Source organism: Manis javanica, chromosome 1 (assembly GCF_040802235.1).
Source record: "Manis javanica isolate MJ-LG chromosome 1, MJ_LKY, whole genome shotgun sequence".
NCBI lineage: Eukaryota > Metazoa > Chordata > Mammalia > Pholidota > Manidae > Manis > Manis javanica.
In genome coordinates, this window is record NC_133156.1 from 101,305,986 (window position 1) to 101,320,462 (window position 14,477).

Below are 14,477 nucleotides of genomic sequence, written 5' to 3' on the forward strand. Positions count from 1 at the left end.
GTGTAACTCCAGTCTTCCCTGCACAGCCCCTGACAACTAGCTTGCCTTTTGGAAATCTTCTTGGGATATATTTCTATCAGAATTTCATTCCTAGATGTCTCTCCAGACATGTATATAACTCCTTTATTAGAAAATAAAATTATTAAATTCCAAATTATTATTTTTTGTTTGTAGCTATCGGGAAAACTGAGCTAAATTACCAGAATTTTTGCTATTGCTAACAAGAAAGTTTCCAAAATCTGTTTTAATCCTTCCTCCACTGACTTCACTTTTACTTGATTCTTTCTCTCTTAATTTCTTCTCTTGCTGCTTCCTTCCTTCGCCCTCCCTCCTTTCCTTTCTTCCCACCCCCTCCTCTGTTTCCCTCTCTCTTCTATCTTCAAAGGTTATGGTGCCCTGCATATCCTCTCCATATCCCCACTGCCCATATTTTGAAGACAAAGAGTAAGTCAAGAGGGTCTGGTGGTGTGGGGAGGATGAGGGCAAGTGGGGAGCCACAATGTCTCTCACTTTTTTATCCTTTTTTTTAAAACTTTAGTATTAGTTTTTATTACACAAGTAATACATATTCATTGTAGAAAAATTAGAAAACACAGAAAAGAAAAAAGAAAAAATAATCACCCATAATCCCACTAACCCATAAATAACTACTATTAACATTGTAGTGTATGTCTTTCTAGCTTTCTTATGCATATATATACATACATAGATATATTTATATATAATTATCTTTTTTACAAATGTGTCATACTATACATACTGTTTAATAACATGTGTTTTTCATTTAATATATATTGTGAACATTGTTGTTTATTCCCTGAAAAAATTATACAGATACTACATGCTCATTGTGGAAAAATCAGAAACTATAGATATGCAAAAAGAAAATATAATTGCTCTAAATCTCACCTCCCAGAGATAAATGCTGTTAACATTTTAGCAAATATCCTTTCAGATGCTTTAATGCACACATGTATATGTATACTTTTAAAATGGGAACATACTATGGATATTCTGTAACTTTCTTCTCTCATTTAACCATATAGCTTCTTCATTTCAATAAATATACATACAGTGTTTATTCTTAATTGGTGCACAGTATTCCATTGAAAAGATATACCATTTTTAACCATTCAATACTGTAGGCTTATTTGCATTTTCCCATTTCTCAGGTAATGCTGCTGTAAGCAACCTTCCTTGCATATATTTTTTGAATAATTACTGTAACTTAGCTTATTTTTTCTGACCTTTTTAAGGAGAATTTCCCTAACATGCAAGTACTTGGCACACGTGAAAATATACTGCCAAAATATTTCCAGAAAGGCTGAATCAGTTACACTCTTGTTGACTCTGTAAAAGAACATTTACTTCCATACTTCCTTGCTACCCCTGGGAACTATAATTCTTTATATTCTTTGCCTTTCTGTAACCTAAAAAGGAGTAGATCATAAGAATTTGCACTTTTGATTACTAGTATATTGAAATACTTTCATATTTATTATTAATTAGTGCATTATTTTATAGTACATTGCCAGTTTGTGTCCTTGGCTCAATTTTCTACTGGAAAGTTTGATTCTTTTTGAATTATAAAATGTTATTTATTCATGTATCCATTATTCATTCATTCAATAAACATGTTTTAAGTATTTGCTTTGTGTCTGGCACATGTTAGGTGCTGAAGATGTAAGAGTAAGAAAATAGACATTGCTGCTGCCTTCTTGGACTTCCGGTTTAATAGAGAGAAACACAATTAAACAAGCAAGAATGAAAAAAATGCAATAAGGAAAGGAAAGACTGAAATGAGGACACTGGCTGGGAAGGAGGTTGTGATAATGGAAAACTTCCTAAAGGTAGTAGAGTTTAAGCTCTTGGTATATATTAGAGATCTACACTCTTTGTTGCATATATTTCAAATTTTGTTTTCTCTTAATCTACTTTGTTATTTTTTACTGTATAGGAGTGTCGCAGTTTTAATTGGTCAGATCCACCCATCTTTTCCTTTGTAGTTTCCTCCTTTGGTGTCATGCTTAGGGAGGCTTTTGCCACACTAAAATTACATAAATATTCATCAATTTATATGTTTGTCTATGTGCTTTAACATTTACATCTTTACTTCACCTAGACGTTATTTTGATGAAAGTTATGAGGTATAGATCTAATACTTCCCCCCAACATATGGCTAACTAGTTATGGCAATATAATTTATTTAATAATCCCACCTTTTTTCATAGATTTGAAATGTCATCTTTCAATGTACTCGATTCTTTTGTGTTTTTGGGTGTACTTCTGGACTTTATATTTAATTCTAATGATCTGTTCTGGGCCAATAGCATCATTGCTTTTTCTCATCCATCTACAGTTTCCTGAAAACTGAGCATTTTGCATTTGGTCATGATCTAGAACACAAAGAAATGATAGTTATTGCTTAGGGGTGTGTGTGTTGGGAGGAGTGGGTGGGAAGTTAGTTTGGATGATATCCTTAATCCTTTCAACTCTGAGACTTCCAGAGTTTGAAATTTCATATGGGATCATTGTTAATCTAGTCCATTTATTTGCTGTCTAAAAACTAAGATGCTTTTTATACTCTTGTGTTTTCCCTACTCACGCTAAAGCTCAGCTTCCAGTAGGTGGCGGTATTACCAAACAGTAAGTATTCTAACTCTTATCAGGAACACGGAGAACAAAATGTTCTGGCAGGATTTTAGAATTTCCCCAAGAGCTTTCATTGGAGGAGGCATCAGGGCTCTGCCACTTTTGAAGTCTTCTTTGTGCCCTTGAACATCAGCACAACTAGAAGTTTGCAGTCAAGCTGTTCTTTAAGGCATGCAAAACATTGGTGGACAGATATTTTAAAGTAACAATGTTGGCTCTGTGGGCATTTCCTCACATACCTTTATCCAAAAGTGTCTGTGGGCCCAGCCACTAACTGATTTAAAGTCTGGGAATGTGGCTTTAAGTAATGAGATTGTGGTGGGATTCAGGTGGTTTTTCTTTTCTGTATATTGGTGGTATTTTCAGATTTCCCACAAAGAACATGTATTGCCTCTGTAAATTAGAAAAAAAAATCAACATAGGGTATTAAAAGTATGGTGGCAAGATGGGTGAGTGTGTGCCAGAAAGATTGTACACCCTCTTCTGTTTCAAGCCTGCGAGTGCATGCAGCAGAATGGGTTCAGTGTTCTCTCCTTATCAGTGTTATTGCTAATCTGAAAGCGAATTACCAGCAGGAAGCTGAGAGAGTAGAACTCTATCTCATGGAACTACACCTGAGAAAGTCCTTTGGTAGGTGAGAGGAGAGTGGGGTCAGCTCCTGAAGAGATGCACTGGCTTATCTAATGGGAGATGATGAATTATCTATTGCAACTAAGAGCCAGAGTAGGTTATTAGGACTTTGAGCACTTAGTTTAATTTTAGGGCCTGCTAGTGAAAGATCTATAAATCTTGGAGTATGTCCACTGGAACTATAAAACTGATCAAAGGCTGGGAAATAGGCACTATGAATAAAAGAGAAGGTGGCTGACTTTGTTTACCTTAGATATGGAAAGCCTAGCAAGGGAATTAAATAAATTCCCATCTCCATGAATAGCTACTACAGCCCTCCCAGATACGGAGGTGAGACCTGAATTTATTAACAGTCTTTAGCTGTACAAAGGACAATTGCACAGAAGATAAGTGTTACTTTCACACTGAGACTAAGGCGAGAGTGAGCACAAATTAACCAAGCAGAAGTGATTTAGGTCAGGCATTTAGAAGAACGTGCTGAACACCAAGGTTGGGCCTATCAGGTAATAACTTTACATGAATTAGTAGGAACTAGATTGAAGCTAAGGGTTCAATATGGTAGAAGGTGGGAAGAGGACAGAATGGGAGCTGAGAGCCTGCCAAATTGGCTACTTCACAGTTTCTAAAACAATGGACCTTAAGTGAATTAACCTCAGGGGATGAAAATGGACGGCATTTGGGAAAGGATATTAAACTTTAATCAAACCTGATGTACAAAATCAGGGTTTGCAGACCAGTTAACTCTGAGAGTGGTTACCTACTCGGCAAGGGCGTATCCACCCTAGGAGTCTTTAAGTAGCACATTCCTATTTCATTCATACAACTGTTTCACACATATGTGATTTAGAAAATTGTGATTTCCTCATATAATTTTCAAGGGTACTTCTTTGTGTGAAGTCAGGCATACCTATAACCATGCATTCATTACCAGTTCATTGGAACACAACTCTGGATTCCAAGAATAAGGCTAACAACCAGCTGGCATAATCTAAATAGAGACCTGCAGAGCCTTTTGAGATCTCCTCTAGCACTTTAATCATTTTCCTTTCAATCACAAAAGCTAGAAGACAATTCCAAGTATGATTTTCACAACAGATACTAGGTTGAGTTATATGAAACTGCCACTTTTGTGGGTCAAAACAGTCCAATATCAGCAATTTCATATAATTCAGCCTAGTACAGTAATTTTTCCAGTAGTTCATCTGTACCTCTCTTCATCTTCATGAAAGTTAGACACTTTAATATATTTGGTTTTTAGGTCAGAATATTGGTGGGCGTATAAATGAATGTACACATAAGTACTGGGAAAGTATAGGGTTGGGATTAAAGATGTGTCTTGGATAAACCACTTACAGACATCTAGCTCATCCTTTTATTGTACTAGACACTGGTGTCTCTTGTCTGGCTTTAGGATCTTTCGGAAAAAGCAAGAAAAGTCCAAAGGCCTGATCTCTCAACCCATGGGAAATTCTGTCTGGGAAACGGGCCAAAGGAACAACAGGGGAAAATATAACAAAATTTGTACCATGTTACATGTTTAGTGGAGGAAGATCACAACAAAGCTGTGAACAGAAAAGCAAAGCCCGTGGCTTCCTCCTTTTCTAAAATACAGTATTGCTTATTGTGTCTTGCTTTCAAGATTCTAAGCATAAGACAAGACACCAAGTACACACTGGAGAAGTCATATCTCCATAGTCATCTAAAGGAGAAAAGCTTAGCTTAACTAAAAAGATTTTAGTAATGTAAAAGGTTAAATATTTTTACTATCTGGGCTAATTCCAGCATGCCCTATAAGATTTAACACTATGCCGATGTGCAGACACCATGCTTCAGGTTTAAATTAGAACAGAATGTGATAGTATTCAATTTTACATTGGAGGGTAATTGTATATGTTACCACACCATTTTCTAACTGGATTACTTCATTCTCCAAGAAGCTGAAAAAGACACCATTGGATCAAAAGGAAATTAGTTGCCCATATGCATTGTACGAAGGTATTAGGATTATCGTGTATTTACAAAATTTCAATACTTTCCATATATGGTTTTTGTTGCATTACAAATTAAGACATTTTTATGTCGAAGCTCTTAGATTCTGACAGAATGGAAGACTAAACGTAACTGAGTGCAGAGAAAGCAACAGGTGAGGTGGCATATGTTTGATTATAATATCATTTCTAATAATACTGATTAGATTTTTGAACACAGTTTTGCAGTATTAAGTAGATTTCTATGTTTAAAGACTCTTTTATCTATGATAAATTGTTAACATGAGATCAGCAAGAGCTGTAGATATACTATTGTACATGAAATAATTTTTCTCTGTAAAATATAATTAAAAAAACCTTTAAATAATTTAAAAATCATAATTCTTGCATCTGTCATGGTTTGGTTTGGAGCGGACATGCACAATGTCAGCTTTAAAAATGTTTTTAAAAACAGCCTGCTTTTTAAACTTTTTTTTCTTTTTTTTGACAGCAGCTGCTTTCAAATGTAAAATCATTTAAAAGGCCAGGGGGAGGTGGATAAAAGTAATGAGGAAGTATAGAAAACATAGTCAAAAACCAATAACTGTTGTTCAGATGTCCAGAGGTCTTCAGATTCTATGATATTTTCAGGTCTTCCCAATGGCGAATTTCCAGGAGGAATCATCTAGCTCGAGACGAGACAACACAGCCCAAAGAACCTTCTCTTCCGTCTTCTAACCAGGGGGTAGGGAGTTAGATTTAGAAGGCTGCTGTCATCTGTGGTGAGACAGAAAGTACATATGAGAGAGGGCCAGATGAAACAACCTGTTCTTTATGAATTGGTGTTAAAAATCCACCGTCCTTTGCACCAAGGTTTCCTAACCTGGCACTGTTAAAATTTGCACCAGATAATTCGTCGTTGCAGGCTGTCCTGGGCACTGTGGGGTGTTTACTGGAGCCCGTGGCGTCCACCCACTCACTAGATGACAGTGGTGCTCCCCAGCCAGTTGTGACAATCAAAAAAGTCCCCAGATATGGCCAAAGGTTCCCTTGGTGGGGGGGCAGATAGCCCACGGTTGGGAACCATTGCCTAGAACGAAATTTCAGCTGCTTAGAGCCACTCTTTTGGCTGGGGGAAATGCAGCTTCTTAGAATCCATGCTTTGGAGTTAGACTGGGTTTTCTGTACCTGCCTTTGCCATTGACTAGCTCTGTGACTTTGAACATGAACTTAAACTCCCTAAGAGTCAGTTTCTCCATATGCAAAATTGGGTTTAATAATATTTACTTTAGGATTACATGAAGTAAACTGTGAAAAGCATTTAGTTTGGGTGGGACCTTACTGCCTAGCACAGAAGAAGCACCAGTAAATACAGCTGTGGTTAACTATTTTCCTTTACTTAGGTCCATTGTCTTGCCTCCATTCACCAACTTCATGCCTCACAGAGAAGTTTCAACGCTTCCTGGTGGAGCCCTTCCTTGGCACTTTCTATAGCTTTCTGTATACAAGGGCATTCAGAGAAGACTGCCAGATGTCGAATTCATAAGTTTTGGTTGAAATTTTTACCATGATGACAAGTAGAGGAAGAAATAAATCAGTAAAATAAATCTGGTTTAATGAGCTGAGTTTTTAAGAAATAGCACAGTCCAAAAGACAGGGTGGGTAGAAACAATTTGTTGGAGCAGAACTGGCCCCTGTGGGTCCCAGAGTCTGAGACGGACTGCAAGGAAATAACCTGGAAATTGCCAATGGGGCCAGTGCTAGGATATGGTCAGAATGGAGGTGGGCTGGGCACTGAAATGGCTGGTTGGCTCTGGCAACTGTTCTGTACCTGAGCTTTGCCAGGGCTCGTTGCACTGCCCTCCCAGAGCAGAGCTAAGGGGCTCCCTGTTGTCCCTGCCTAACCTTGAGGATACAGTATCTTGGGAAAGGGCCCAGAATCGGGAGTTAGATTAAGAGTTGGATGTAGAGTGGAGAATGTGCCCCAGTTCAATAAGACTAGTTTGTAGATGAGGGTTGTTTTCTTGCTTAGTGAGCCCAGACACTCAGGAAACTGTCAAGAACAAAACCAAGTCTTGGCTTTCTGGTCCTCTTACGTAAATTGTATCATTCAAATGCCCGGCTTTCCCTTCCCCTCCCCAAATGCTGTTCTGTGTTATACTTACTTAGAAATCGGCATTACCTACCAAGTTGACACTGTTCCTAAGAACGGTTCTCTATGCTGTACATTTAGGTGGAAATAGAGCAGCAAGTTGGAGCCAGGGAAGAAAAAGGCACCCCAGCTGGGGACATCAAGTGAATCAAACACAGGTCACTCGCTCAGTCTCCACAGGTTAAAATTCTCTCTTAAGACTTATATTCTGCTACCATGGAGAAAGACTCTTTGTTCTTTCAGAGTGAAAATAATTCACTCTGATCTGGATGTCAACATTTTGAGACTAAAAATAGGACATTGCTCTTTTTAGTTAAACCTGCCCCCAATAGATAAGACACTAAAAGCCATGTCAAATACTATATATGAGCCTGATTTCTCAGGAGAATCTCTCAGAGATGAATCATGAGGTATTTGGAACAGAAAGAAATGATAACTCACTTTCTTATCATTTTTAGGATTCTTACTTCTTTAACCACTGAATGATCCATGAACTTAACCTAATTGGGCAAAGATACAGCAGACTCTGAACGGTAAAGAATTTTACCTTTTGGTATCTCTTTGGATACTGACTACACTTCCTGACACTCAAGTTCTCCTGGAATTTAATGCTTCCCTGTAACAGAATAATCAATACTAGGACGATAGTTACAGGAAAGAAAAATTTCATTTCTATTTCTCTTAGACTTGAAAGATGTATTTCCTGAGTCCAGATATATCCTTCCCTTTCTCCAAATATTTAAGAGCTTTGGGGGAGTTTTGGACCTGAGCCATAAATATGTATTATAAAATGCAAGTCTGATGTGTACTCTTTTCATTAATGAGGAAGTGTCAACTACAATGTATAAACTACAATGTTGAATTTACAAAGAAAATGTGCATGTGTGTGCTGTGGCGTGCATGTGCTGTGGTGTGTGTGTGTTCTGGCATGTATGTGTTGTAGAGTGTGTGTGCTCTCGCATGCATGTGCTGTGGCCTGCATGTGCTGTGGCGTGCAGGTGCTGTGGTGTGTGTGTGCTCTGGTGTGCATGTTCTGTGGCATGTGTGTTCCATGGCATGTGTGTGCCATGGCGTGCATGTGTGCTGGTGTGCATGTGCTGTGGCACGTGTGTGCTCTGGCGTACATGTGCTGTGGCGTGTGTGTGCTCTGGGTGCATGTTCTGTGGCATGTGTGTTCTGTGGTGTGTGTGTGCTGTGGCGTGCAGGTGCTGTGGTGGTAGGTTTGCTCCCAGTGTCCCTTTTTAATGTGTTAAAAGCCCACAGGTATTATGAGATTTGTATCAAGACTGACCCTTGTATCTATGCATTCATTACAGTATATCAAAAAGCTTTAGGTACTGTTGAGATTTTCTTCACTCAGCCTATATATTCATTTGTGTGTGGCAACACACACACACACACACACAGAGCTTTCACAAGTGAATAAGAAGTGCTAGAATTGATGAGAAAGTGCTCAGATGTTAAACAAGGGACGGGCTGCCTATTAAAGCCTCCCGCTGGTTTGGAGCAGCTTTGTTCAGCGTTTGTGACACCTTTGCCTAGCCCAGAGCTTGTCTGATCGGCACCTAGGGCTGAGGTGACACAAAAGCTCAAAATTTCTTGGCAGAGATTCAGAGCAGCTTTCTACACCATAGGAAGCTGACATCTGCAGTACGTGCTGAAATTCACTGAGCAATAAGCAGCCTGGAATGGTGTGAAGTGACTTCCACTCCAAGGAAAGATGTCTTTCCACATTGACTGAAATCCTGCCTCTGAAGTGAGGGGCTGTTGAAAGAATGTCAGCAAAATGGAATGTTCCCTACTGGTCCTAAACTTTCTGGGTTAATTCACTTGAACTTGTTGGGGAATCTGATTTTTATCATAAATGTTTGAGTCTTTTATAGCATCTGTTTTCTAAAGTGTATACCCTGGGAGGGCTGTAACCTAGGACAATTTTTAATGTCAAAATGAAAAGTGAGAAAGGGAAGGGGAGCAAGGAAAGCAGAGGAGAATGAAGAGGAGAGCAGGAAATTCTTGCATCAGTGAGTTTCAACCCAGTCATTTGATGTTTAATTCCTGGTTACTGCTAGAGCCAGGGACACTGGGTCCCCTAAGGCACATGGATACCATTTCTCTATTGCTCAAATTTCTTTGCTACTAAAAGATTTCTTATATAGATGTTATATTAACAAACAGAAGGACATGAAAATGAGAATTTTTCAAATGAACTGCACTTGACTTTAAAGCTATGTTCTCAGATTAAAGTCAAGAGAAGTGCTTATAATTAATGGACCTACAGCTGCAAATTTCTATTCCAGGAAAAAAAAGATCATCAGCAGATCCAGTGGTTCTCAAACATTAGCTGCATCAGAATCATCTGAGGGCTTGTGAAAAGCCCAGATTTCTGGGCCCACCTCCAGAGTCTCTGAATCAGTAGGTCCAGAGTGAGGCCAGAGAATTTGCATTTCTGACAAGTTCCCAGACATGCTGCTGCTGCTGGTCCTGAGGCTCTACTTTGAGAGCCACCGAACTAGTCAAAGGTGTGCTAAGTGCAGGCTCTGTGTTGGGTGCTGGAGGTAATATAGGATGGGTCCTCATAGAAAGAGGGTCTTCAGTCTCAAGGATTTCTGCTTGTGTAACCACGAGGCTTCATTAGAAATGCCAGCAGAGGGATGCAAACACAATGCTGTGAGAATTCCAGCGGGGAAATTATTTCCAAGGGGAGGAGAAGGAAGAAGACACTTGTGGAACACTTATGGAGGTCTTGGTATTCATGCTGGGGCACAAGAGCTGAGGAGAACTTGGACTGGTGATGGGGTAGATGGGCATTCTGAATGGAGAGAGCAGTGAAGACAGAGACACACAGGTCAAAGACGGACTGAAATTTGGGTCCAAGTAAATAGTCCAGTTGGGCTGGAGTGAAGGGCATCTGAAGGAGGGTAAAGGTACAAAACGTAACTCCTTAGGATTCTCTAAATACAGCCATACCTTCTCTTGCCTCCCTGCCTTTACACATGCCATTACTTTTTCCAGAAAAGCTCTCCTTTAAGATCAGCTTAAATACTTTATCCTCCCCCAGGAAAGTCTTTTCTGACTGCTCCATGCTTCTGCATCCCTTCACCCTCCCATTCCTTCTAAAACAATTGCGGTAGCCCTTGGGACACTATCTGCTTTCAACCCTGTCTATCCCCCGCATCATAAGCAACTCTATAAAAGTCTTAGAAAACTTACTCTTGCCACCCCAGTGCTTCATATTCCACTTACTCCATGACCCTCCTTAACTAGGCTTCCAGGCCTCAAATTCCAAGTAAGGTGCTTTTGCCAGCATCACTAGTGACTGACTAGCTTTTTGCTAAATCCTGTGGACACCTTCAGTCCTTACGTACCTTAACTACCCTGTGCTATTAACCAGTTCTTCCTTGCAATGTGCTTTGACTTATTTCATAATGCTCTTTTGTTTTCTTCTCAGTCACCTTTGTAAACTGCTCTTCTTTCCCCTCAAACATTAACTTTTGGTATTCCAGTGTTCTTCTCTATGTACACTCCTTGAGTGGTCTCAACCATTCTTAGAGCTTCAATTACCATTATGCTGATGATGCTTAAATCTGTACTTCCAGTCTCCCAGTTCACATAAGACTTATACATCCACTATTAGCCATTGAGAACTGCCCTTGGATGTCTCCCCTGTCCAAAATTTAAATTATCCTCTATGCCTCTTGCTACTCCTTTGTTCCCTCTAACTTGGTGAATGACACCATCATTCACCTTGCTTTCCAAGTCTGAATCTGGCTGTTGGCGCTGATTCTGCCTTCTCCATTGTACAGCCCATTAGTTGTTCACATCCAGTTCTCTGAGCCCCTGGCTTTCAGTCAGATCTGAAGCGTACCTCACTGGATCATGGAGCCTGCCTCCTGACTGAATCCCTCCAATGGCTCTAGGATAAAGTCCAGATCCCTTCACATGGCTGACAAGGGCCTTAAATGAGGCCCCACCTACCTCTCTAATCTCTCTCTTAAGTCTCTATTCTAACCACTTTCCCAACTAATGAAGAGCTGACATTCATCAAAGTGCCTTGCTCTTCATCTCCCCATATGCCTTCATGTATCCAGATGCTTCTGCCTAGGCTGTCTTTTTTCCGTCATTCTTTGACTAATTCTGATTCATCCTAAAAAATCTCAGCTCTGACACTTTCCAAAAAGCAGTTCTCCATAGTCTTCCATCCCACCCCTTACAACTCAAATGTGGCTAGGTGAGAATCCAATATGCCCTTGCAGCAACCTGTGCCTATTATGGCATTGTTTATTCTAATCACCGATTTCTTTGTCTTTCTGAGAGAGAGAGAAAGAAAGAATGTGTCAGTTATTTCCAGAATTCACAGAATTCACATGCCCTACCCTCAAAACTCCATCACAATCTCTGCAAGGGGAGGCATATGTCTTTTGGGAAAGCTTCCCAGACAATTCTCAATCTGTTCTATTGCGATGGAGAGCCTCTAGGGGGAGAGACATCCCTAGCACCTGACACAGAACTTGGCACATCATAGGTGACCCTCACATATTGCATAATGGTGGGGTCAGCAGATGCTAGAGTGAGAAGTGTGTTCTTCCTTCAGTAGACAATGGGTAGACATTTAACAAGGGGCTCAACATAATCAAAGTAATGCATTAAGAATCTGATGTGTGATCAGTGATGTGTGAATTAATTGGAGGATTATATGTGTCATACTGAATCCTGGAAAAAAGGTTGCAGAGATTAGAAAGGATTATGGAGCTGCTGGAGTAAAACCCATCCAGGTTTACAACCATTAAAACATCAGATCAAGGCCCTGGGGGAAGGACCTACAAGGATATCTCCAGGTTAGCTGGTAGCATAATTACCCAGTGTTTGTCAACCAGCTACGGAACTCTTCTACCTGACTGGACTAGTTTGGTTCTGGATATGGGAGTCCAGACTGGAGTGGATTTGGAGCATGAGTCTAGGGTAATGAATGGTTCCTAGACCCAGTTTAGTCTGGAGTAGAACTATCCCCTTGGGGGTGGGGGGGACCCATTCTAGAACAGTCCAATTCCTGACTGATCCACTTCAGATTGATTCTAATGCCTAGTGTCAACAGCCAAATTCTAGGCAAGAATGAATGTACCAAGACACGTTCATTAGGTCGAAATTTTGGAAAGGTGAAACTGTCTTTCATGCTTAATTTATTTCTGAGACTTGTTTTGTTCTGATTACAACATGCATTTAAAAGATGCTGCCCTTCACTTTCCAATCTCCTTTCAGCCTTTGTCAGTAACCTTGTGTGCTCTCCACAGGTGGTTCCATTTGTAATCCATTTGACACAGCAAGACCATCATAATTAATGCAGCTCCCTGCAGCCCTGCCAGCGACCCAGGATGTAGGGCAGGAGAGGCACTGAAGCCATGGAGAGGACAGCAGGCTGGCAGCCAGGAGACTGGGACATTGTGGGCAGCCTGCTTGAGGCTGTAGCAGAGCAAGGGCATTCATTTTCTTTTGTGCACCTCTTCATCTCCAGTCTTAAACTGGAAGGGTGGGAAGGAAAAGGCCCTGTTTAAACTGGAGGCATAATCACTAACCATAAAAATTCCTGCCCTTGGCCACCTTCCTTTATTTGTCACTGAAAATCAATTAAAGCAAACTGTGGTGGAATTAAGTCCTGATTGTGGGAGGAAAGGGGGAAAGATATGATTAAACCTTTGCATCCTAAAATACACAAGGGACGGTTTCTGTGCTGAGGACCTGGGTGGAGCCTGGAGGATGGAGGAATCTGAGCATGTCCCGGCAGCTACCCCAGGATTTGCCTGGCAGGACTGTCACGTGGTCAGGGTTTGGGGTAAGAAAAGGGGGACCAGGAGTGGTGTCTTTTCACTTTTTTCTCTTTGCTTCAAACACTCAGGTAAATGGAATAAAAAAATAAAGGAAATATGAAGCCAGAAAGAAAACATGGCTTTCTGTATGGTTTTCAACCAGGAAGAATTATGTTTTGACAATAAGGTCCTACAAAAAAAGACCTGGAATAAATTTTTCCACATTTCATCCCATACCATTTCTTGCATATGTTAACCTTGCACTATATAATAAACAAATCACCTGAAAGAGTGCCATGAAGGTCATGGGGAAGCTCCTATGGTCTGTTGTGGTGTATGCAGTCAGAGAGAGGAATCTGGCTGATTTGTTCATTAAAATGGTGCCATTCGTATCTGCCAGAAAAATGTCCCCAGAAGACCCAAGAGCCCTGTTCTCCTTCCCTTGGGCCTTCTCAGTCCCTCCATTCTAAACTCGCATCCCCCTTTCTCTGCTCCTCAGCTCCTAGTGACATGATGCTGTGAGTACCCACTAAACACGTAGAGAACAGAGATACACTGTCACATGCTAAGGGCTCCCATTTCTCCCCCAGATGAAGAAAGCCGACTTTCTCACAGGCCTTCCCCTAATTTAAAAAATCATTTTAAAGTCCTACTACATCATTTGCTTTTGAAAAAGTCCTTGCATCTCCTAGCTCTTTCCTTTAAATGGATTTAGTGTTCAAATCCTGGGTATCACTTATTTGGAGGACTCCCTTTTCACTCATGTTTTTACTCACAGCATCAATCATTAATTGCTATTACTATATTTAAAATATGTGTTTAAAACTATTTTTTCTGTTTATAAAAGTAATACAGTTATACAAAATATTTATATTATACTTTTTATGATGATAGAAATGTCCTAATACAGAGAAATTTCTGTATTTTCATTAATGCATGTTTCAAAAACTGTTGGATGAATTTTTCACCAAAGGTAGAGAGGCTATTTCAGATGGTTTGATTCAAAGTAGAAGCTACATGGCATGCATGAAATTCAGACTGTGCGGCCCCAGGCTGTCTTCCCCCTGGGCATCTGAATATGGGGTACAGGGAGAGGGCCCTATGTTGTTGAATGGGGGAGACTTGCCAAACATACTAAGAATCTGAGAATGAGCCCCAAATCCAAAGTCCAAGGGATCAATGTTTTGAACCGCAGGGTCAAGATCAGCCAGTGGTAGCAGGGACTGTCTTATTTGATGGTGATTTGGAGTTTTCCTGAGCTCCGTTTGGAGGGCC

General features: G+C 40.2%; 1 protein-coding gene across 1 annotated transcript in view; it reads right to left on the reverse strand.

Moving 5' to 3' along the window:
• Nucleotides 1–525: 525 nt before the first annotated feature.
• The window catches only part of RGS7BP (regulator of G protein signaling 7 binding protein), a 97,417-nt gene continuing 83,465 nt past the window's right edge, over nucleotides 526–14,477 (reverse strand). Inside the window, exon 6 of the mRNA XM_017665398.3 lies at nucleotides 526–6,026. Within this exon, the coding sequence (XP_017520887.1) occupies nucleotides 5,935–6,026 (92 nt within the window). The 3' untranslated portion in view covers nucleotides 526–5,934. The remainder of the gene's footprint in view (nucleotides 6,027–14,477) is intronic.